The 23,607-nt window shown below is 47.6% G+C and overlaps 1 protein-coding gene and 1 long non-coding RNA gene across 5 annotated transcripts in view; one reads left to right on the top strand and one right to left on the bottom strand.

Annotated features, from left to right (window-relative positions):
- Positions 1 to 9,391: 9,391 nt before the first annotated feature.
- The window catches only part of JCAD (junctional cadherin 5 associated), a 78,923-nt gene continuing 64,707 nt past the window's right edge, over positions 9,392 to 23,607 (bottom strand). For 3 of the 4 annotated variants that reach the window (XM_029954804.1, XM_029954802.1, XM_029954805.1), the window contains exons 3-4: positions 15,630 to 19,351; positions 9,392 to 10,027 (exon numbers count right to left, since the gene is read on the bottom strand). In XM_029954804.1, the coding sequence (XP_029810664.1) occupies positions 9,993 to 10,027; positions 15,630 to 19,351 (3,757 nt within the window). In that variant the 3' untranslated portion in view covers positions 9,392 to 9,992. Of the gene's footprint in view, positions 10,028 to 15,617; positions 19,352 to 23,607 lie in introns of those variants that run through there. The other variant, XM_029954806.1, reaches the window with a different exon arrangement.
- LOC115304586 lies at positions 19,309 to 22,593 on the top strand. The gene is made up of 3 exons (XR_003914514.1): positions 19,309 to 19,447; positions 21,415 to 21,497; positions 22,231 to 22,593. It is a non-coding gene; the product is annotated as an uncharacterized LOC115304586 (long non-coding RNA).

Raw genomic sequence — 23,607 nt, 5'->3', positions numbered from 1 at the left:
TTTGCTGCACTGCGGTGTTGACTTCTTACTCTACCGAGATACAAGAGGGGACCTGGTAGCCTCTGCGCCTCCCTTTTGTCTTACTTCTGAACATGTATTGATAACCTATGTCATCCATATGTGCAAGGAACTGTTAGGCCCTGTGGATTCACAAGATAGACACAATCCAAACCCTCAGGTGCTTGTCACTTAGGACGAAGGGACAGTGACATTTGACTTTAAGTATGCTCCATCACAGTGCTGACACTGCCATGAAGAGACCTGCATCCCAGAGCTACCCAACCTGCCTTGGGCCACTTGGGGCGCTGTAACAAACTACCCTAGACCCCCTGGGGGGGGAAGGGCACTTATAGACAACAGAGATTGATTGCCCACAGTCCTGGTGGCTGGAAATCTGAGGTCAGGGTGCTGGCGTGGTTGGGTAAGGACCTCTGCTCCGTGTTAGACTTCTTGTGTCCTCAGGTGGCTGAAGGGACAGGGGAACCACTAATTCTGTGGTCTCAAAGGCCCCTAATTCTGTTCATGAGGGCTCCATCCTTCTGACCCAGTCACCTCCTCTAGGCCCCACCTCCATTACGTTGGCCATTAAGCTTCAACATACGAATCTGGGGGGAACACTTTCAGACCAGGCCACCCTGCATGTGGCCAGATCAGGGAAGCTGAGGTTAAGGGCGAATGGATGCTGTCCAGGGAAGAGAAGGACCTGCTGGCTAGGAAGGGCCAGTATAAGCCCTGCTACCTGCCCTATTGAATCACTGCTGAAGCTCCAGAAGTTTCCTCAAATGTTTATGGGACAACATGGAAGTCACATGCCTACTAGTTAAAAAAGAAGTGTCCAAGTTTTCACACCACATGTACTAGATCCGTCTCTTTTTTCTCTTTTAATGAGTTCCAGGCATTGGGATACACACCCAAGTTTGAAAGCCACAGCCCTGGGGCTGCTGCTTGTGGGGAGAGGCTGCCACTCCTGGCATCCAGGCTGGTCATTCCAGAACCAACCCACAGCACCCCAGCAAGGGAGAGATGTATTCGTGCAGCCTGGGAGAGAGAGTGAAGGTTAGTTCCTGCATTTCAGCAACTGTATGGGCACATTCCTTTCTCACATCTTAACATCGCGGAAATTGGGATAAACTAACTTATAGTCAAAGGCAACTATTAATTTAACCGACAGCATTTGCTTCCCAACAAATAATGGCATGTCTCCCAGGTTTGTCAAAATATGGTGGTCATCTTTCCCCACTCCACCCCCTCCAGTCTCTCCTCCTATGTTTAGCATAGAACACACCCCCAACTGGAGCTCAACTTGTCTGCTCCTCTTGGGGAGACCTTCCAAGGACAGTATTCTATATCCTTCAGAATATTCCAGAACATGCTGTTAGACTGCATGAACAGGGCTACCTGTCACAGCTTTTCCCCACACCCTAGACATCTTTAAATCTTTTCTTATGGATCCTGTTTCATGCTTGCCTTTAGTCATGAAATCTGCCAAAAGAAAAAAAAAAAAAAAGAAAAACAAGAGTTTCTGGGGCACAACTTCTTCAGTAGAGATGCATCTATAAATATAAATCTCCATGACCAGGAAAGGGATTCAGGGACTTTCCCTTGCATCGTTTACTGCTGAGATCATTAATTAGGCAGAATAGTCTGCTGTAAAACCTGCATAAGACCTGCTCAGAGCAATTTCCTTGTGGTCAACTGCAGGACTTTTGAGGCCGAAAGGGTCCATCTTGGGCAGGAAGGCACTGGCATAAGCCCATCTTGAGACCTTTGCAGAGAAGAGGCAAGAGGTGGCACTCTTCCATCCATCTCCACCGTGGTTGCCCCCATCCCAGGCCCTCCACCACAGGCTCACCCACCAGCAGCCTTTACCCCACCCACCCTGGGGGCTTTCCCCTGAGGACTGTTGGGACTGCTGTGAGGACAGAGTTCAGCCTGTGCCTCTGGGCAGAAGGTGTGATGAGTGTCCATCAGAGCCTAGATGGATACAGTCCATTGTCCTCAGAACCCACAACCATGGCATCTCCACCCATTCATCTTGCCTCACACTTCCTCATTAGTACTGATATGGAAAAATCATTTTCCTTCACTGGAGGATGCATCTCCTAGAAAGCAAGGGTGTGCATTGTCAGACACGAAGGCTGGACTGCAGGGGTAGTCGATTACAGCTGGTGCTTTTGGCCTCACGGTCGCTCCCTCCTTGGGTTAAAGACACCGCTAAAAACTCCATTTGGGGCAACATATTCAATTTTTCATGAGCCAAATCTTCAGTGCTGCTTGTGGAGTTGGCCACAAACTTTCTACAAAGAATAGGACTGCTCTGTGTTGTGGCTGGTGAGCATCCGTCCACCCTGGGGCTAATGCCTGTAGACAGTTTGCCACAGGGGCTGCTTGCTGGTTACCTATAGTAACTGCCCATGATTCTTCTCTTTATTACTAACAGAACTTTGATTTTACGCAGACCCATGATAGTGCCCAGGTAAAAAAGAACATTTCCCAGCCTCCCTTGCAGCTAGTTTGAACATGTCACTGAATTCCAGCAAATAGAGTATAAGCAGAAGGGTGTGAAATGCCCTGGAAGTCTCTTTAAAGGAAGGTACCTCATTTGGAAGGAGAATTCTTTCTTCTGTCAGCTACCTGGAAGGCATTAAAGATGGTTGGCGCCCTAGTAGCCGTCATGGGCCATAAAGTTACCTTGAGGATGGAAGCCACCATGTGAAGATACTAGAGCAGAAAGGTACAAGGAGCATGGCTTTCCAGTTGCCATGGTGCTGACATGCTAGTCTTGGACCATCTGCCTCTGGACTCCTTAGAAACAGGAGAGAAATAAGCTTGTATCTCATTTAAGCCACTGTTGTTTCGAATTCTCTGATGTGAGCAGCTGAGCCTGATCCTAACAAATACATTTAGTATTGGAAGATGTTCCTTTTGAATTTCCTACCTGGAGGACCTTGTCCTTTCCTCCTGGGATTCAGCAAGCCAAGATGAACAGCATGGACTTCTGGGTACAGAGATAGGTTTGAATCTCATGCTACAATTTTTGTCTTCTCTGTACCCCTTGTCTTTTGTAAAGTGATATTCATTAAATTACTCAATGTATACAATGTAGCTGGCACACAGTGGAGACCCAACAATATTACTTTCCTTGTCTTCCTCTCATCCCTATGTAGAACATTTTCAGTACTCAAGAGCAACAGTAGGTGAATGCACACTTGAGTTTATTTCTCCATAAGCTGACCCTGCCATCATAACTGGGGAAACACTAGTAGGGTTAGGCTAGGGACAAACAGCCAAAGTTAGTATAGCAGGAGCACAGGACAGAGGGAGACAACCAAGAGAAGAAACAAATGGACTCTCCACGTGATCTGGCACAAACCTCCTTTTGTTCAAAGACGAGCTAGATGCTCCATTCCAGCTGAAAGCAAACCAGAGGCCCACTGGACATGAGAGCCCTCCATGTAGCAACTGTCCCCAAAATGCTGAGCCCTGGGATGACTCACAGAACTTCCAGCCTGAGAAACACAACCTGGGGAAAGATTTATGGGTGGGATAGAGGCAGGAAGGCCAACTTCACTGGGGAGACACAAACATCTCCAAACCTAAGTGCATTTAAAAGGGCCCCAAGCAGGCAAACTGTGAGAAAAGCACTCTATACAGACGCTATAGATTAATGTCTTGGGCTGCCAGCCAGGCTCATAAACACCGAGTGCCCTGCTCTAACATATGAAAAATATGTTTGGGAGAATTCAATATTGTCAGTCTCTTGGCTGGTTCCAAACCACGGCAAGGCGGAGAGAAGTATGATAAGCTATTGGAATGGGGAAATGGACCACCCTGGTGAAAGAAATAATGGCAGGCTCCCTACCCCAGCATGACCCGGTCCTCAGCCATGTGCAGCTGTAGTTTTCAAATTATTTCACTCGTGGACCCTTTTGGCAGGGCAAAGACCCTGTAGACTTCCAATTTTGCCAAAAAATTAACTATTTAATCTTAGGGTTGGAAGAACCCAGTTCACTTAGTCCAATCCCACTTTCTCCCCTTGCGAAGTATTCCAGAGACAGTAGGGAAGGTGGCCAGAGTCGCAGCTAGTTAATGCAGAGTCAGGCCCGGGATGGGCTCTCCGATTCCTAGGTTGTATATTTCATCATACAGTGTTAATTTGGACAAGGGACTTCTTTTTCAGCTTTATTTTCTTATATGGATTCAGTTATCAACCAACCGGGAATAGCTCTTACTTTAATACCCATATTTGAACATGATCTGAGATTTCATACTGAGAAGGCCCTGGAACCCTGGAGTGTGGAGCCCCACTCAGGTGGAGCCACAGAAGGAATAAGGATAAGTCTACGGACATGAATAGCATAAAGAAGGAGCTGAAGTTGGAAAGAAGGACCAAATCATTTCTTTTTAAACTCAGAAACAACAGCTTGTAAGTTTCCTGGGCTACTAGACTCAAAGTGAGAGCATCACTTTGGGACTTTGCATCTGCTTCAGATCTGGGATTCTAGAAGCAAGAAGTGAATCCTTATAAGGGGACGAACGCCTGGATTTTAAAACCTGCAAGTTCCCAGACAAGCATTTTCCCCGTCCCTTGTAAGGTCCAGGTCGACATCCATTTTCTATTCACTGAACACCCATGACGTGGGCTTTTCTGTATGTTTGGTTCTTATAGCCAAGGAATAAGATGGGGCACAGAAGCCAGGAAGGGACACGGGCAAGACCATGTGGCTCATAATGGAGCCATAATTCAAACCTACTCCCCAAATTGACCGTAGGCCTCTTGCCACCATGTCAGCGAGTCCTTGCGGGAGATGTCAGAGACCCTTGAACACCCAAGAGATACTCGGTGGACACCAAGAGGTGCTGGGGCTCCTCGGGCCACCCGTCCCTGTATCACACCACCATCCGAGCTGCACCCTGTTCAGCCTGCTGCCGTCTGTGGACCAGCCTTCAAGGCTTCCAGGGCAGCCTTGCACCCACAGCCCAAAACAATGGACAGAGTCCTTTCATGCAAAACGTTTATTTGGAATACGTGTGCTACTGCGCAGGCCAGCCAACCTGAAAGAGCAAGTCTTTACATTGTGCGGAGACACAGGAGCTCCTGGAAGACATTCGTCTGTGCTCTGCTGGTGTGACTCATCACCCACCTCCACCCCTCATCACCTGAAGGCCTCTGGCGCTGCCTGATCTGGGGGCGATGACCAGCAACCCATGATTGGCCATTACCAGTTGTGTCTTCTCCCGGAAGCCTCTCTACCTGCCTTACATTATTAATGGTGCCCAAAGAAATGATGAGTAGATACAAGGTTTCAAGGGGGAGGGGGGGTTACAGAGCCTTGTTTTCACCAAATTTTGGAAGGTTTTTTTTTTTTTTTTTTTTTTTTTGAGCTGCTTCTGCTTTGCTTTCCTGACAGGCCTGAGTGTGAGGGCTCAAATTTCAGCTGACCCAAGTGGAGAGTAATTCATTGATTTTTATAATCTGTAGGTTACTGCTTTTCTCCCTGGCTGTGACATATGGTTTTCATTTCTAATTTCTGCCATATGCTTCTCAACTTGAACTTGCCTTTGTCTCTCTCCTGCTCCGTGACCGCGAGTGTCACACATGTTGGCCCTGCTAGCAGGGTGGGGTGGAGGGAAGTGGGAGAGCGAGGTCTTGCTCCTTCGGCCTGGCCGCAGGCCCAGCAGACCTGGCTTCTGTGTGGACAAGGGGACGGGTGATCTCATGAGGAGCGCTTCCTCCTCACCCCCAGTCACGGCAATGGGACAAATGGCTGGACTTGCCTTCGGGTTCAAGTTTCAGTCACTGAGCAGAGGCCACAGAACAAGGACCTCCCTGTCTTCTGTAATAAACACAACGGTGACAGGGGCTCTCGAAAGTCAAAGCCAGGAATCTGCAGGCACTCTGCCCACCTCTCCACACGGCTGATGAACCCAAGGACTGTTTCAATGGGCAGCTTGCTAGACCATATCAACCTTTCTAAGAGGCCTCAATCTGAATTGTGGCCTTAACTCCTCTTAAAACAGAACAAAACAAACAAAAAACCCCAAAGCGTGCAGGCCGGGGAGCCGTTCTTTCTTTAATGTTATTTGTTAACATCCCCCGCCTTCTTCACTTGGTGGGTCCCAGAGTGGACCAACCCACACTCCTGGAAAAGGGCCTCCCACCACGCAAACTCTTAAAGGTCACTTGGAATCTGTCTCTTAAATCCTGTCCTGAGTAGCAACTCTCCTCCTACAAACAGATGTACAGAATCTGCAGCTAAAAACAAAAGCAAAAGAAAATGCAAAAATCCCCCAGGCCTGTGAGCCCTGCCTGAGACGCACTCCCGCCCTTTGTTCCGGCGCCTAAGCACAGAAGGAGCTGGGAGAAAATGGTCCAGACACAAGTCACTGCTCACAGAACTCGGGAAGCTGGGAGCGTTTCTCTACAGCTGAGCTATGTAGACGGTGGGGGTTCTGCTGTGCTGGTCACTTTCCAAGAGCTGCTAACCTGACACTTCATTGTGTACTACTTAATCATTTTAAACAAAACAAAACAAAGCAAAGTAGCCAAAACATACAAACACAATCTCTGGGGCGGAGAGGGGGGCAGAAGGGGGCTTGAGGATGAAATGGTGGCTGAATCAGATTTTCCATCAGTCGTTTCTGCTCAGAGCTGGGAAGCAGTTGTGTCCACAGTGGATCGGCTTGGCTGTTCGTCCTCGGGAGCCCGGGGCCAAGCTGCTGTCAGAGGAAGTCATTCTGCGGTTGCAAGAGGTGGTCGGGTCTGGTTCCGGAGCCATCCGCGTCTACACATTTGAACTCCCATTAACAACGCTTCACCAACAGTGCCACAGAATGGAAAAAGGTCTACTTAGAATTTGCACATGGAGCCAAACCTTAACCTACGAATGCAGGCAGAAAACCAGCATCTAAGAGGCTAGATACGTTTTAAGGGACTTCTCAAGAATTCCATGTTACAAGCGGCATGGAAAAGAATTCGGAAGACACACTCAGGAGCTGTGCCTCTTGAGGGGGGAGCTTTCTGCGGTCTGAAGAAGCATAAGGTTAAAAAGGATAAGGAAGGTATTTGGTTTTCGATAATTTAGAGTTGTCTTCAAAGGCAGGGAACTTCAGCTGTATTACCAACACTCTTTCCCTTCTTCTGTACATCAAAAAACACAAATATATTTCATATGCAATGCCTCATGTAATGTTTAGTCCAAATGGTCAAAATTAGAACTTTTAATTTTCTAAGCCCCAATTATGAAACACCACCAGTTAGTGTATACATGTGAGAAAAACAATGACAACCACAAAATAGGAACACTTGTTTTTTCCAGCCACAAATAATGGAGAGTTATATACGTATGAGAAACAGTAATAATAAGATAATGATTAGCATTAAGTTCAAAACTTCTGGAAAGCTACTTTGGGTTAGATAATGTTTTACCTTGGAATAGGCAAGTTTAAAAGTCAAATTGTCAAAGTTATCCCCCTCACCACACACCAAAGACTTATATACAGGCTGGAATCCAGAAATTAAGGTTCGAAGTATAAATATTGATAATTTCAACTACATTCAGAATGGTTTCAGAAAGATGATACAATTTCGAAAAAAACCTGGAAGAGTTTTTGCTCTGTGATATACATGGATTACCATCATTTTTTCTCTTCAAGTATCCTTTTCTTTCTCTTGAAAAATAAGCTAAAATTCAATTATTTTGATTAAAAGAAGTTTTCAGATGGGATCAGCAAACTTAAAAGGAAGTCAGAGCAGAGTGAATATATATGGATATATGTATGTGCCTCTATGCATATGTATATATACACGTAGACCTCCTTCCGTCAGCAATGTACAGGGAACACCCCACAGCGACCTCCAGGTGGGCCCCCTCAATAGCTGTCAGGTATCTTGAGTGATTCACCAACCGTAACAGAGTAACTGACCTCTCCCCCATTAAACCTTTTCCCAGGAAGAAGTTTCAGCCACTCCTAAAGCAGAGCCTTGGCCTATCTCCTTTGCAGGGAAAGCTAGAGCCCACGACAACTTTTCACAAGAGCCGAAATCTGGAAGGAAGTAGTACAAGACTCCAGGTAATGGGTGAGGACCAAGACTGCAGAGAAGTGTATTTGAAACGACTGTGCAGGACAACTTGGATTCTGTATTATTTATTACAGTCCAAATGCATGAAATTCTTATAAAGTAAGATGGTACAGATAAATATGGGCCAGGAAAGCCCAGTCAGAGGCGTTTTTGGGCCAAATGGCAGACCACATTTTAGGTTCACATTTTAGGAGTTTGAAATGTCTAAAAAGAGATGATGGTTTCTCAAAAAGAGAGGGGGGAGAAAGGAAGGAAAGGAAAGGGAAGGAGGAAGGAAGGTGACAAGAACTCATTTAGGAAGTGTTGGCTAATGAGAACACCTGACTTTTTAAACAAATTTTTTAATGTTTATTTATTACTGAGAGAGAGAGACAGAGTATGAGCTGCTGAGGAGCAGAGAGAGAGAGGAAGACACAGAATCCGTAGCAGGCTCCAGGTTCTGAGCTGTCAGCACAGAGCCCGACGCGGGGCTCGAACTCACAAACTGTGAGATCATGACCTGAGCCGAAGTCGGATGCTTAACCGACTGAGCCCCCCAGGCACCCCGAGATCACCGTACTTAGAAAGGAGGGCAGATGCATAAAGACACAAGAACTTTGTGCACACCACTGCAATAGTAAACACAGTAGACTGCATAGGCCTCATAATACTTCAATAAAAAATATGCCAAGACTAATAATTAAGAACATTCCAGATAAAAAATACGTATTTCATAGAGGGGCAGGGGGAAGAGTGAGGAAAGTATGGTCCCAGGGTAGATCCCCACAGACATATCAAGAGGAAACTATGGTTTTTGGTAATCCTAGAGGATATGGTGGCAAAAATAGTTGTAAGGATGTTGGCTGGTTTTAAGAGGGTTATTTTCAAATATAACCTTACAGCTACATTTGCAAAAGCATCTTTGTGAAAAGTTTCTTAACCCTGTAAAATGTCTATACCGACATCTCTAAGATAAAAGAAAAGTGGTCAAGGTGGGGATGAGCAGGGACGTGTGCTTTAAAGCAAAACGTGAGCCCTTTCTGGGGCTCTTCTCACACAAAGGGATACAGACTCTTAAATAAAATAATACTTCCTTAAAAATCTGCCACCTCACGACTGTTTACATCATAGAAAAATAGCATTTTTCTAAAAAGAAATATAGTTACTTTGTTAAAATGGTCTATTTCAAACCAGCAGTTATTTTTCATATAAAGGATTTCTAAACATCCATACAGAACATAAAAATAGACAGTGTGGAGTGCAAAGCAGACAGTGGCATGTTTGCGAACGATCGAAGGATTTCATTGCCAGATGAATAATACTCTTGAGTACATTATGGTACAAGTTTTAATCTCTGAGGAACTTAAAAGCTATTGCTCTTACCCTCTGATGGCAAGTTACTTATAAATAGAGTTTCCTGCAGCAGCAGAAGGCCAAATTGATTAGAAACGGGTCAGATATATTCACCGTGTTTCCCTTCAACTCAAAGTGCGGGCACGCTGGGCTAGTGGCCCACGCCCCAAACTCCCTACCACGAGCACGGACCACAGTCCGTGGACATGCACAAGGGAATTTGTGACATTCACAGTCTTTTTAATATCATTCACGTCTGAATTTTCACATCGAACCAGATTAACACCAAACTATTCACCAGCTTGGCTACATCTATCACGAAGGAGAGTTTATGTGACTCCTTTCCAAATTTAGGCATTGACTCTTCATGTTATAAAAACAGATGGTTTCAACGGACTAATGCTTTATTTCCACAAAGTGATTCTGCAGGGATGACAAGGTTCTCGGTGGCAGTGGTGAAGGATGTCACAGTACGCGAAGGGCAGTCTCCGGCTCACACGCGTGCAAGTCGGGCTAACAGGCTAAATGAGAGAACACTCAGTAAACTCTGACGATCCCGTGCTAAAACGGCATCTCTTCACACCCTCTCCACTCTGCTAGGGTCATAGGAATCTGTAAATAAGCAAAAAAAAAAAAAAAATTAGTAGTATATTTAATTTGTGTATTTTTGGTTTAAGCGTCAGACTGTAAATAAGTATGTTTAGGGAGCAAAATCCACAAGTGTAGAGTTAATGCTTAAACATTTAAGCAATATTGTTTTCACTGAAAAGTAAAAAAAAAAAAAAAAAAACCTATCATCAAAAGGCTGTTTTGGGGTGCCTGGGTGGCTCAGTGTTGAGCATCAGACTCTTGATTTCAGCTGAAATCATGATCCCAGGGTCAGGCTCCATGGTCAGCATGGAGCCTGCCTGGGATCTAGGATTTTTTTTTTCTCTCTCTCTCTCTTTCTCTCTCTCTCTGCCCCTTTCCCCAGCTAGCATGCTCTCTAAAATTAAAAAGTTACAAATTCTTAAAAAGGCTATTTTAAAAGGACATGTATGATCATTACACCTAATCATAGATGGAAACATGTTACTTGCTTAATTTTTGATAATCCTTTCCTGTTTTCCATAGCAGAACATTAACTTTAAACACAACACATAAACGAGCAATCTCATGCTGGTTTGTTTGTTTGTTGGTTGGTTGGTTGTAAATTACAACTCTAGTGAAATCCAAGGATTTTTTAAAATTACAACTCTGGTGAAATCTTGCTTTAAAAAATGCATCTTTGTGATCAAATGCTGACCCTAGAAGGCTTGAGGACCCTGAAATCCTGACTGCCCGGCCAGCAATGAGAGGCCTCCTGTCTCCGTCAGCGTCAGCCGACAGACAGGCCCAGGCCTGGACCCATGCCTGTGAGCACACTCTTCTAGGCCTTTCCTGTGCACAGAGGTGTATGGGCCTGGGCCACCACACAGTCCCGTTCCACAGTCCACAACTAGAAAATCCCAACCTGGGCCCAAGTGAGCTGGGTTTCCAAAATGGGACACCATATTACAGAACAACGGTCCAAACCTGCCATTCATGCTATCGCTGAGTGATTGTAATCTGACTGCCTCGGGATTCATAGATCTCTGGGACCCACGTGAGCCCCAAGCCCACACGTGTGCCTCCTATGGTTAGAATTTCCTGCCACAGAAGTTCTAAGGTATCCTGACTTTTTAAGAGAAAAGACTTAAGAAATCTAGAAGGATTGGTACAATTTGATAGTCATAAAACTGTGGCAGAACAATCTCTTCTCAAACCTGTCTGGACAACTGTACATCACGAAGGCCACACACACCCCAATCTGTCTAGCAGCAAAATGTGCTACCACGTCTCCTCACACCTTCTCAGCTTAGCCACCATATGTTTACTACACATACTTAACCGTGACAGCTAAGATCGTGCCCACGGCACTTTCAGCCCGACCTGATAAAGCAGATAGGACAGTGTCTGCATTTAGGAAAAGCAGTCTGCTCCTCCTCAAGCATGACTTACTGCACCACCAGGTGGAGTTCAGGTGGGTCAGCTGCCTTCTCATATTTTACACTTGACGACGCCCAATGTGAAAACACAGGATGTGAACAGCTGAGCACTACATTTTCGTGCTCAGTCAGCCTCATCGTATGCTGCTTCCAAGTAGGGGGCCTCCTCTCAGCAAAAATGTCTTTTTCTCCACTGAGAATGAGGTGGGCGGTCACTAATGGATGACATAGTGGGAAGGGCACACTTTCAGCTGGTGACAGGCCAGAAGGAGGCTGAGCATCCACTGAGCCTTGAGTTACACAGTCAGTGAGCACTGAGCAGCTCATGTCAGGCCAGGCACCGGGAGACACCTCCACAGACCGTGCCTGTGTCCCCAAGCTCGAGGACTGTGGATAGAACTCTGTAGAACAATGGCTCCTTCTTCAGATCATGGAGCACGTGGGTCCAAGAAAAATATAATGTGAGCCACATAACGTTACTTATAATTTTCTAGAAGCTGTGTTAAAGCAAGTGAAAGGAAACAGGTGAAATTAATTTTAATGATATATCTTATTTCACCAAATGTATCAAAAATACTATCTTTTCAACAGGTGATCAACATACAAATTATTGAGAAATTTAAAACTTTTTTATATACCGAGTCTTTGAACTCTGGTGTGTATCTTACACGGACAGCACATCTCAGTTGGGATGCGCAACATTTCAAGTGCTCGAGGACCCACGTGTAACAAGGAGGTACTCTCCCAGCCAGGACAGGCCTAGAAGACAGAGGGGTTGCTCTGAGTAGTGGGAATCCTGGTTCCAGTGGGCAACATTTCAGGTGGAGACAACGAAGGCCCAACCCTTGTGGGTATTTTGTGCGTTAACACCCTCGAGGGCAGTAGCTGTGCTGACATCCAGCCTACTGGCGGACGGCACCTTCACACCCTCCCAGGCTGGTCTCTCCTTGTTCCCTCCCGTGCCCACACGGATGGAGGTGGACAGAGCCAGCATGTTCTGGGCACTACCAGTGCCCGGCATTGGAATTGGCACACAATCCATCCAGTAGAAATGGCATTCTGTCCCCTGAGTTAGTTTTGAGGTGCTGACTTCCTGGCCAGAGCCCCCAGAAGCCCCAAAAGACCTCTAAATGATGTTAGCTCAAAGGACTGTCTTTCAGCTGCAGGGAAGGTACTTTATGATATAGCATGTACTACATCACAACACAGATAATTACGTTCGAGAAGGGCGTGTGGATGCGTGTGTGTTGGTGGGAGTGAGGGGAGGTTACAGATACCCTCGGTGTAATTTTATTTTAAAATTCCAGAACAAAATCTGAATCCAAGCAGGCTGGGAATTCAGGAGCAGTGAAGTGGTTCCTGCTCACTGGGCTGATGGGAGCAGGGCAGGGGAGGGGGAGTGGGGGGTTGGGAGAGGATGATTCTTTTGCATAAAATGATAAAATATATCAAAAGGAAAACAAAGTCCAGAAATTCATCCATGAAAAAAAAAATAAAGCTTTACTCTAACTTGTAAAACAAGTGGAAAAGTTAACATATCTCAAAGTTTGACCACCTCAATCATATGATCCACATTCCTCTCAAAATGATTGATTTTGAATAGGTGACCATCACATGAAGGCCCAACAGAAGTTCACCTGAGCCCGTGTGTATACAAAATCGTCCCTCGAGGTGTCCTGCTGTGGGATTGCTTAAGAGTGCCGCAGAGAGCTGGGTGGCACCCTTAGTATCTCTCTGCCTTTGGATTTGGGTCATTTTATTATTTATTAACAAATGCATCAGATGGAAAGGAGAAAAAAATTCTATTTGTTAGTAACTATAGTTAAAAAAATAAGGTCATGGAAGAGGTATTTTAAATGGCTAGCTAACATGAAAATTGGCATGATCTACATGTTTTCAGATACCTGTCCAACCCCATTCACATGCTAAGGGATCACGCTAAAAATCGAAGGGGTGCTTCACTGAATGAAAATTTCTGCATTACAAAATACTCCCTGAAATACCGACACATAGAAATCTTTACTCACTTGTGTTTTATTATAGCAGGATTCGTCTTATTTTATTTTTTTAAAAGTGTTTATTTATTTTGAAAAAGAGAGAAGGAACATATGAGCAGAGAAGCATCAGAGAGAGAGAGAGAGAGAGAGAGAGAACACAAGAAAAGAATTCCAAGCAGGCTCCATGCTGTCAGCGCAGAGCCTTATGTGGGGCTCAATCCCACGAACCATGAGATCATGACTTGAGCCAAAATCAAGAGTCAGACACTTAACCGACTGAGCCACCCAGGCACCCTGGATTTGTCTTATTTTAAAGTTCTCACAACTCTCAGGATGAGACAGGACTGATAAAGAAACTCATTTTAACTCATACTTAAAAGCAAGTGGGGATAGTTGGGGAGGGGACTAAGAGAGGAGGAGGAGCCTAATAAATCCCAACGGCTTAAAAACTGGGCTGTGTAACACCTTTTCCACCATTATGGCAACAGTTCCACATCCCACTGTTCTCTTTCTCAGCAAGGACCAACTCTCTCAAGTCAGACGATCCAACAGGGCCCTGACACATGGCTTGTTTCAATAACGTATTTGGTATAAGGAACTGAACAACACCATCTAACACTCCTAAGAATCATACTGCATTCGTGGAAAAAATTTTAAAGTGCCAAGTAGACATTTCATGGAACGAAAATTCTGGAATTTTCTAGCTGAAACAAGTGAGCTTGTCTATTAACTTTTAAATCCTTGGATTTCACAATAGGAAGCAGAGAAAGGGGCTGTTCAGTAAGCCTAGAGGGCTGGGCTCGGGAGGTGGGCCTGGGGCCAGGGTCCCTGCTGTCCTTTTTTGTGTAAAAAGCTCTGAATGATCCATGGTCCCTTCCGTCTCCGGTTGCATGTGGGCCTTCTGACACGTACAACTCTTCTTCAAATCAGTTCTGGGACATATAATTGATAATTCCCCAGTCCCTGGAGAAAACGCTGGAAACAGAGATGCCTGTTTGTGTCAGAGCTGAGGTTGAGACTGTGTTTGGGGAAAATCCCTGTTGCCACTACTGGGAACCCGCCTTGTGGTCTGAACCAGAGCAGCTCTGAAGCTGTGAAAGGGACAGAAGTGAGAGGGCCCAGAGGTGTGCAGGCCCTGCTGCCAAAGCTCTCTGTCCTGGGCTTTACCGCTCAGACCACAGGGGCCCCTATGGGATGGAGCTTATGGGTGAATTTTTTAAAAATTTTTTTAAACATTTATTTATTTATGAGAGAGAGAGACAGAGTTTGAGCAGGGCAGGGGCAGAGAGGGAGACACAGAATCTGAAGCAGGCTCCAGCCTCTGAGTTGTAGGCACAGAGCCCGACGTGGGGCTTGAACCCACAGCTGTGAGATCATGACCTGAGCTGAAGTCGGATGCCCAACCAACTGAGCCACTCAGGTCCCCTGAATTTCTTTTTTTAATATTTATTTATTTTGAGAGAGAGTGTAAAAGGGGAAGGGTAGAGACAGAGGGACACAGAGGATCCAAAGTGAGCTCTGAGCTGTCAGCACAGAGCCCGATGTGGGGCTCGAACCATGAGATCATCACGAGAGCCAAAGCCGGACACTTAACCCAAGGAACCATTCAGGCACCCCTGGTGGGTGAACTTTTTAGGGTGCTGAAAAAGTGCAAACTGCTCCTTTTGTTTGCTAAACCTTTTTAAAATTTCATAAATGGTGTGGTAGTGAAAACATAAAATGAGGGACAAAGGAGTTTGGAAGGTGCAATGTAAGACACAGCGTGCTGGGCTGGGCGGTGTACTTAATCACATGGTTACGTCAGTAGAGAGCATGTGGATGGCCTGGGGGAGTGCTTGTTTTAGGGGAGAGTGCAGAAGACACTCACTATCGCCTCCTACAAGATCCATCACGGTGCAACACCACAGCTCGAATACTTTATCAATTTACCTCTTCACAGGAGAGGGCCCAAAATATGTTTATACAAATAACTATATACAGTTGTTTGCACAAGTAATTTCCGTAAAGATATAAACATTTACAATATACTATAGGATCTTGATTTTTAAGGAAAACTTCTGAATAATTCTTTGGAAAATGGAGAGTCTTTTGGTACAACAATGCATAGTATCAGCTTTACCAATTCAGGACCGTTGTCATCCACTAGCCTGGTGCTACGCTCCCAGAGCCCCACACTAGTCCTCACACCCGCCTGCTCACCTGGCTCCTCACCTGGGCACCAGAAGTCTGGATGGATGGTCTTCTTCTCCCTGTGCGCTGGTGGATGCCTGTCTTCTTCCGGTGAGAGGGTGTCCTTGCAGACTGTGAGCGGGAGCCCAGCCTTCCGCACCAGGTCCCTGGCGTTCAGAGACACTGGGCCTTCAGGCTGCACCCCAGGGCCCCTCTCGGCCTTCAGCTCCTCCGCCTCCTCCATGGAGTCAGTGCTCCGGGAGGTCAGGAGCCTCATGCGGGACACAGAGCTCACCTCCTTCATCCTCATCAAGCGGCCGGGGTCTGCTCTCCTAGGGGGTGAAGCCAGTTTCTCTTGTAAACTTTCAATCACTTTGGAAGTGCTTCTGAGCCTCTTTTCTGAGCCTGGCGTATTTGGGGTCCTTTCTATAAAATGGAAGAGAGTAGACCTGAAGGGTGGATTTGTCCCCATGTCCTTGGGATCGAAGGACCTGGACTCCTGGGGGCTGCGCTGAGGCTCGGGGCTGGCGGCCTTGCTGGGAACAGTCCCGTCCACACCTGAGTGATCAGCAGCCGGGGCAGTGTGACGGGAACTGTCCCTTTCCCCTACAAAGAGAGGGCTTTCGGTCCAGCCGCACTTTCTCCTGCCATAAAAGGCATCAGCAGGCGCCACGGGCTCATCCAGCTGTGAACTGGACACAGGCTCCTCCCTGGGGGCCTCTGGCCCTCGGCCACTTCCATCAGGCTCAGGGTGCTGGTTCTGTCCTGTTCTCCTGGCACCTGGCAGCAGGGACTCCACAGCCACCTCAATGCCCAGGATCCTCGCAGCCCTTGCTTGAAGGGACTCATTCAGGGGGATTTCTGTTGCCCTCACTTCACCTGAAGAGGCATCTAACTGACTGGCACTCTGTTCCTGTGCAGGCGCCAGCCCCACAGACCTCAAGTCTGGCGCTGACAGCCCTCGGGGTTTGCTGGCGAGAGAGAGCAGGACCGGCGGGCTCCTCCCCTCCTCACCACCAGCCTTCCGAGGCATTGCTGGGCTCAGCTCGGCAGAAATGGAAACACTGGGCAGTTCCTGGCTGCCCGGGGGCTGCCTGAGAGCGACTGGATCGGACCAGGGCACTGGCTTCGTGTCACCTGACCTAGAAGCCATCACTCCCTTCACAGGACCTGGGCTTCCTGCTGGCTTGTTCACTGTGCACTCAACCTCCTGGTTCCCCTTGTCTGTGATCAGGCCTCCATGTGCCCATCTGCCTCCTTCCACCTCTGTGGGGCCTAGGCAGTGAGCATGGGCACCAGGCTGGCCAGGCTTTGGCCCTTCGCTCCAGCTTTCAGACTTACTCTGGACTCTTCCCGGCCTGACCATGGGCTGCTCACCCCTCCATGCCTGGCTATCTCCACTGGAGCCCCAGTTCCTGCCCACGGCCTCAGCACGGCCTTCGGGCTGCCACTCTGCGTCACTGTCCTCACTGCTGCTCTCGCTGCCACTCTGGCTGCTTTCTTCCTCTTCCTGAAGCTCCTTGTTAAAACTTTCTAGCTGGCTAATCAAATCCCAGGGACGGCGGCTCACTGGCTTCAAAAGAAACTGACCAAATAGCTGTTTGCTGTTGCATGGGCCAGTGGTCTCCCCCTTCACCACATCGCCCCTGGGCACGGGGCTGGCTCCACGGCCACGGCCGTCCACGCAGGCCTGACGGGGCCCTGCTTTTGAAACAGGTGCCTGGCTTATGCAGGAGGAAGTCCTTGAGAAAGCACTATTGCTGGAGGGGCTGAGGGACATTTGACCTTTTAGGTGATGAGCATTTGGCCTCTCGTTTTGGTCACTGGGAGCTAACCCCATGGGCACGCGAGCCTCCGAGACAAGAGGGTCTGAGTATTTTGGGGTCAGCACTGCTTTTGCTGAGCCTCCTGGCTTCTCACCAGGGAGGGGCAGCACACTTCTGGATTCCTCTGCAAAAGCAGTTTGTGTTTGCTGATCTCTGTACTGGTGCCCTGGCCACGAGCCAGAGTACTTGAGTTCTCTGTGTTGTGCAGGGTGAATGAATCTGAGGTCATTTGTTTGTTTGCCTTCTTCTGGTTCCCCCAGATCTTGTTTCTGGAACTCTGTTCTCCCAACCATGCTTCCTGTGAGCGCCTGCAGCTCCAGGTCGGTGGAAGACATGCTCAGCAGACTTTGTTCTTGCAGAGCTGCGCTCTTATCAAGCCCGTTCTTTTTATCAGCGCCCTGTTTTAAGTCATTGTTGTTCGTATCTATATCTGGCAGATGGGATTCTGATTTAACTGGGATGGAAACCAAACAAAATATTGTCTCGTTCATTTTCTTTGAACTTTTCTTGGTCTGCATCCCAGTTTCGAACTTCTTGAGCTTGGTTCGAGTTTCACAGGTGCCCTCGCCCTGTGGGCTTGGGGAGGAGATGAAGCCTTCTGCGTGTCCACCCCGGCCACCGCCCACGGCAGGCCACTGTCCCCCCACGGCACCGAGGGCTCTTTGGTCAGGAATGCCATTTTCTGCGTCCCTGGGGAGCTGGCCCCACAACCACCAGGGACCGGGATTGGCAGCCGCGGAGCCGCTCACACCACCTGGCGGGGTTCTCACACTCTGTGGGCCCAAAACGGCGCCATCTTGGTGACCGTTTCCATGAGTGGCTGCCAGGGCGGTGCTGGGACTAGAGTTGTAGGACTTCTCATTGGCCGTTGTTTCTTGGCAGAAACCCTGGGGGTGGGCCAGTTTAAAATGCCGGATGCGTGGGTCGTCAAAGGGAATATACAGAACGGAGCTGTCAAAAGCAGCGGTCGGCCGGGGCTGCGGAGGGACCCCGCGAGGAGAATGTGGGCCCGCCCCATACTCATCCCTGGTGCCTAGGGGGCCGGCCAGCTCCATCAGACGCTGCTGCTGACGGGGACTGCCACACAGAGGCCCAGGCACTGTGTCCTCCAGGTAGGGATTTGTGATGTGCTGGGGCGGCGACCTGTACGATGGTGGAGGCACGTACACGGGAGGCTCCAAACTGGAGTCCGGCGCGCACAGCTCCAGCCTGGGCTCGCCGGGTTTGCTCACGTAGGAGATACACAGGTCCACCTGCTGGCTGTCCAGAGCGTCGCTGTTCTCCACAGCCGCCCTGGAGTGCTGGTGTGAGTTGTAAGACGGAGGCTTGAGGGGTCTCCCGAACTTAGGCCGGGGGTAAGGGACTGAGGAGCCACCCTTCTCGGGGTTCCTTTTGGAGTCCAAATTTGGTGCACAATTTGGGGGATAAAATGGCATTTTAGGAACACCTGGAAAATGGCCATCATTGAATGGAATGGGAATTTCCATGCAGCTCAGGCCATCAGGGGAAAGAACCCTGGGCAAGGACTGGGATTTCCCTTTGCTCTGGGAACTCAACACGTGCTCTCCTTGCACGAATGGGTACAGATCCTGAAAGAGTTTCCCCCCATCGCCATCAGACATCTGCCTTCCCAATTTCCTGGGCTGGTTCCCGCTCTCCGGGCCTTTATGCTGCCACTTGGCAGGTCCCGCCATTCTCAGCTCTTCTTCCCAAACTGCCTTCTTCATCACGTTCTCTGTCCTTCCTCCAACTTCCCATGGGCCCTCCCTCGTGTGCACGGGCAGACTGTGGGCTTGGGCCATCCCTCTGACCTCTGGGTCTTCTCGGGCCCTTGGCCCCGGCAAGCCACCGACCTCTTGTCCTCTTCTTCTCCGGTAGGCGTGGTCGCGGGTGGTCTGGGGCTGAGAGGACCACCTCAGCACAGGCTGATGATAAAACCTGCAAAACAGAGAGGCAGAGAGGCATAGAAGTTATACTGGAGGAGAACCACATGGAAGAAACGTGGATGTCTCTGCTCTTCTGAGTCAAATTCAGGTCAGTACTTCTGAAAAATGTATTCCTAACCAGAGTACTTACTGACTTTAAAGAAAACATGTCCCAACTAATTATGGTTGGAAGGCAGCCACGTGTTTTGCCACTGAGCGCTTAGGAGTCTCAGGAGCAGGCTTCCCACAAGAGCATCAGGCCACTGGTGGTACTTGAGAGATGTCAAGGCCCTTACCACTTTGAAATGCCCAAGGGAGCAAGGGTACATTCAAGAATAGTATTTCTCAAGTGTGGTCATGGGCCACTGGGAGTCCATGCCCCACTGTGGCCACACCACTGAGCTCTCTTGGAGTCAGTCTGGGAACCTGCTTTTCACAGCCCCACCCTAGAACGGTGGATCATCAGCGTGGGCAGGAATCCCGAGAGGGTTGCTAAGGCACAGACTGCTGTGTCCTATCCCGGTTTCTGATTCAGCAGCTTCAGGTGCAACTCTACAGTATGCTTTTTTTTTAAGCTTTTTTTTTTTTTTTGAGGTTGGGGGCACAGAGAGAGTGGAGGAGAGAGAATCCCAAGTGGGCTCCATGCCATCAGTGCAGAGCCCAACGTGCGGCTCAATCCCACAAGCTGTAAGATCATGACCTGAGCCAAAATCAAGAGGCAGACGCTTAACTGACTGAGCCACTCAGGTGCCCCACAATGTCCATTTCTAACATGTCCCCAGTGACGGGGTCCCAGCACTCCACTGTGACAGCCATCGTTGCTAGTTGTTGGGAACCATGACTTCACAAGTCCCGAGGCCTAGAGGGTGTCCCAGCTCTACTGCATCAGAAGTGTGGAGGCAGGAGGGACACCCAGCATCAATGTGTTTCTAGGCAACCCCTGATATTCCCAGTGTGCAGATGAGACAGAACCAGGACTTTAGCCGGGTTCCCACAAGTCCCTGATGGCAAGAATCACTCAGTGGGCTCAGTAAATACACATACTATCAAGTCACTCCTATAAAAGATCAGATTCAGTAGATGTGGGTTTAGGGTCCAGGTGCCCACATTTGTAATGAGCATTCTAGGGGAGTCTTAACTCTGGTGATGTGGGAATACGGCTCAGGCTGACTTTGACCAGAAGGAGGGGGCTCTGTCTCTGCAGCAGAACCCCTGCCAGGTGGGACAGGGTGATAGCAAGTGCCAGCCTACTTCTAGGTTGCCCCCCATCACGTGGCTGCACATTAGAATTTCCCTGAGAGCCTAAGGCCCACCCCCAAGTATCTGGATCTAACCAGTCCAGCCAGCAGCACCCCACCAGTGCATTTCAAAGCCAAGTAACTCTAGCATCATCCAGAGTTTGGACTCACCGCTCTAATGCAGCTGGAGAAAAAAGTCTGAGCAGTACTGTTACACTGTACAGTGACAGACAGCTACGTGTACAAGTGACCAGGGACTAGGATCATAACACAGAAAAACCATCAACTGAAAGGGAGCTTGGCACACTCAACTACTTTGATTAACTGTGGGCTAAACAGACAATGTTCCAACTCCAAAACTGCCATTGGTTTTGGAAATTATAAAATACGCATTGGTTGTTGAAAATTTGGAAAAAGAGTAAAGTATAAAAAAACAAAAATTGTGTGTAATCTTTCTACCCAGTAATAGTTATTTTGATATATATCTTTCAGTCTTGTGTGGATGAAGATGTAGGTTTTCAAATAGCCTTTGTTCTCTACTAGGGATCTGGTTTTATGTGAACATTTCCCTGCACTCATAGCGCAAACAGCAGCTGACACTTAGGCGGTGGTTACTCTGTGCTCGGTCCATACTTAGTGCTTTCTGTACATTATTGCACTGCACCCCTCAGGAGATCAGAACTGATGTCATTCCTATTGGCAGAGGAGGAAACTGAGGTACAGAAGTTCAGTAACTTAACACTAACACGCATTTGGGAGCTTATGCTATGTCAGGTACTGTGAGTGATAAAGTATTTCCTTTAAATTTTATAACCACCGTTCTCTCTCCCTTTTACAGATAAGGAAACGAGGCACAGAGAGGTTTTGACAGTTCTCCCAAGCCGTACAGCTTGTTAAGTCATAGGGAAAGATTCAAACCCAGTAAGTGTGACCCTAAATAAAGCCCATTCAGTTAGCCACTCCATTTTACTTCTTCCAATGTAATGAAAAATTCCTCAAGTACATAATTTTAACAGATGAATAACAGTATTGTGTCATATGCACAGGACTCATTTAACCACTGTTAGGCATCTACATGGATTACATTCTAAACGCTTTGATAAACACTGTCATTCACAAACACTGAGCATGCCACAGGTTACTTAGAATAACTACATAGAAAAGGAATTCGTGGGCTGGGGGCATTATGTTATCTACATTCTCAGATCTGCCCTTAGAGCCACAGTTCCAATCTCCTCTCCCACCTGCAGTGCAGAGGAGTCAGTCTTGCTGGTCTTTTTCCATCTCTGGTTTTTCTAGTCAATTTGTTTCCTTATTCTATAAAGTAAAAATAACTCCTGATTGGTTTTCATTGGCATTTCCTTGATTCCTAATGAGGTTAGCACTTTTTTTTTTTCATGTGCTTGGGTGTCATTTGTGGTTGCAGACGATTTCTACAACACAGCCAACTTTGCAGGTGGAGAGAGGATGGTGTGGACGGGGAGGGGTCCGGGGAACAGCAGGTGAAGGCCCCGAAGGGGACAACGGTAGGGACTGGCTGAAGGGGGCCACCCTTCAGTGGAGGCTGCCGCTCTGCAGGGTCCTGGGTGGTGAATACATGGTAAACACCCACCATTACTCTCACAGGCATATCTCGCTTTATTGTGCTTCACAGATACTACGTTTTGTTTTGTTTTTACAAATTGAGCGTTCAAGCCTCGAGTGGAGAGGTCCCTGCAGATGAGCTGGAAACAGAAGGATTGGAATTACAAATGGAGCCTGAAGCTGGGGCTGAATGGCTGCCACCTTGTGACCGAAGTTTCATGGATGGATGAGGAGATGCTTCCTATGGGTGAGCAGAGGAAGTGGTGTCCCGAGATGGGGTCTTCCGCTGGTGAAGACTGTTGAGATGGCAACAAGGCTGCAGGGTAGGACATAAACTCAGCTGGTAAAGCAGCAGCAGGTTTTGGGCGGATTCAGTCCAACAGTGAAAGAAGTCCCACCTTGGGTCAAATGCTATCAATCAGTATCACATCTTACAGAGAAACTGTTTGTGGAAGAAGGAGTCAATAATGTGGCACCCCTCACTGATGTCTTATTTTTAAAAGCTACAGCCACCCCTGCCTTCAGCGGCCAGGGCCCTGATCAGGCAGCAGCCACCAACCCCGAGAGAAGACCCTCCCCCAGCAGAAGGATGATTTGCCAAACGTTCAGATGATGGTCAGTATTTTTAGCAATTTTTTTTTAAAGTAATCTCTACACCCAACATGGGGCTCGAGCTCACAACCCTGAGATCAAAAATCACATGTTGTACCAACAGAGCCAGTGAGGCGTCCCAATTCAGGAATGTTTTTTTTTTATTTAGAGAGAGAGCATTATTGGCGGGGGGGGGGGGAGAAAGAGAGAGAATCTTAAGTGGACTCCACATTCAGCACCAAGCCTGATAACGGGGTTCAATCTCACGACCCTGGGATCATGACCCAAGCCAAAATCAAAAGCTGGACGCTCAACAGACTGAGACACTCAGGCACCCCTAGCAATATTTTAAATTAAGGTATGTATTCTGCTTTTTCAAACATAACACTATTGTACACTTAATAGACTCTAGTATGGTATACACATTACTTTAATATGCATTGGGAAGCCAAAAAATTCATAACCCAACCCACAATTTCGCCAAGGCATGCCATCATTATTAACTGTAGTAGTAGTAGTAAGAGTAGTGGTACTTTGGAATTACTTCTTTGACTTAAAAAGTGAGCGTGGATCTTCAAGTCCTCCCCCTACCCCCATTCCCATATAAATGTTTAAGCAGCCACTTAAGAAAATATCTGAAATCAATCTGAGGTAAAGCACTGGCCATTGAGCAACCCAAACGCTTCTACATTTACTACTTATATGTAGTGCCAGCTGTCTTAACACTGGGTATGGCTGAAGGTCAACTTCTTTGTTGCTTTCGTTGTTATCAAAATCATGCCTTGAGCAGTTAGGCTTTGAATGCTTAGCAGAACACTTCTCGGGTCAGGTTCCATAAGGATGGTTATTGTGGAAG

The sequence above is a fragment of the Suricata suricatta genome, chromosome 10, assembly GCF_006229205.1.
Source record: "Suricata suricatta isolate VVHF042 chromosome 10, meerkat_22Aug2017_6uvM2_HiC, whole genome shotgun sequence".
Taxonomy (NCBI): domain Eukaryota; kingdom Metazoa; phylum Chordata; class Mammalia; order Carnivora; family Herpestidae; genus Suricata; species Suricata suricatta.
The sequence above is the reverse complement of the archived record's forward strand: the minus strand, read 5'-3'. Positions and strand labels throughout refer to the sequence as shown.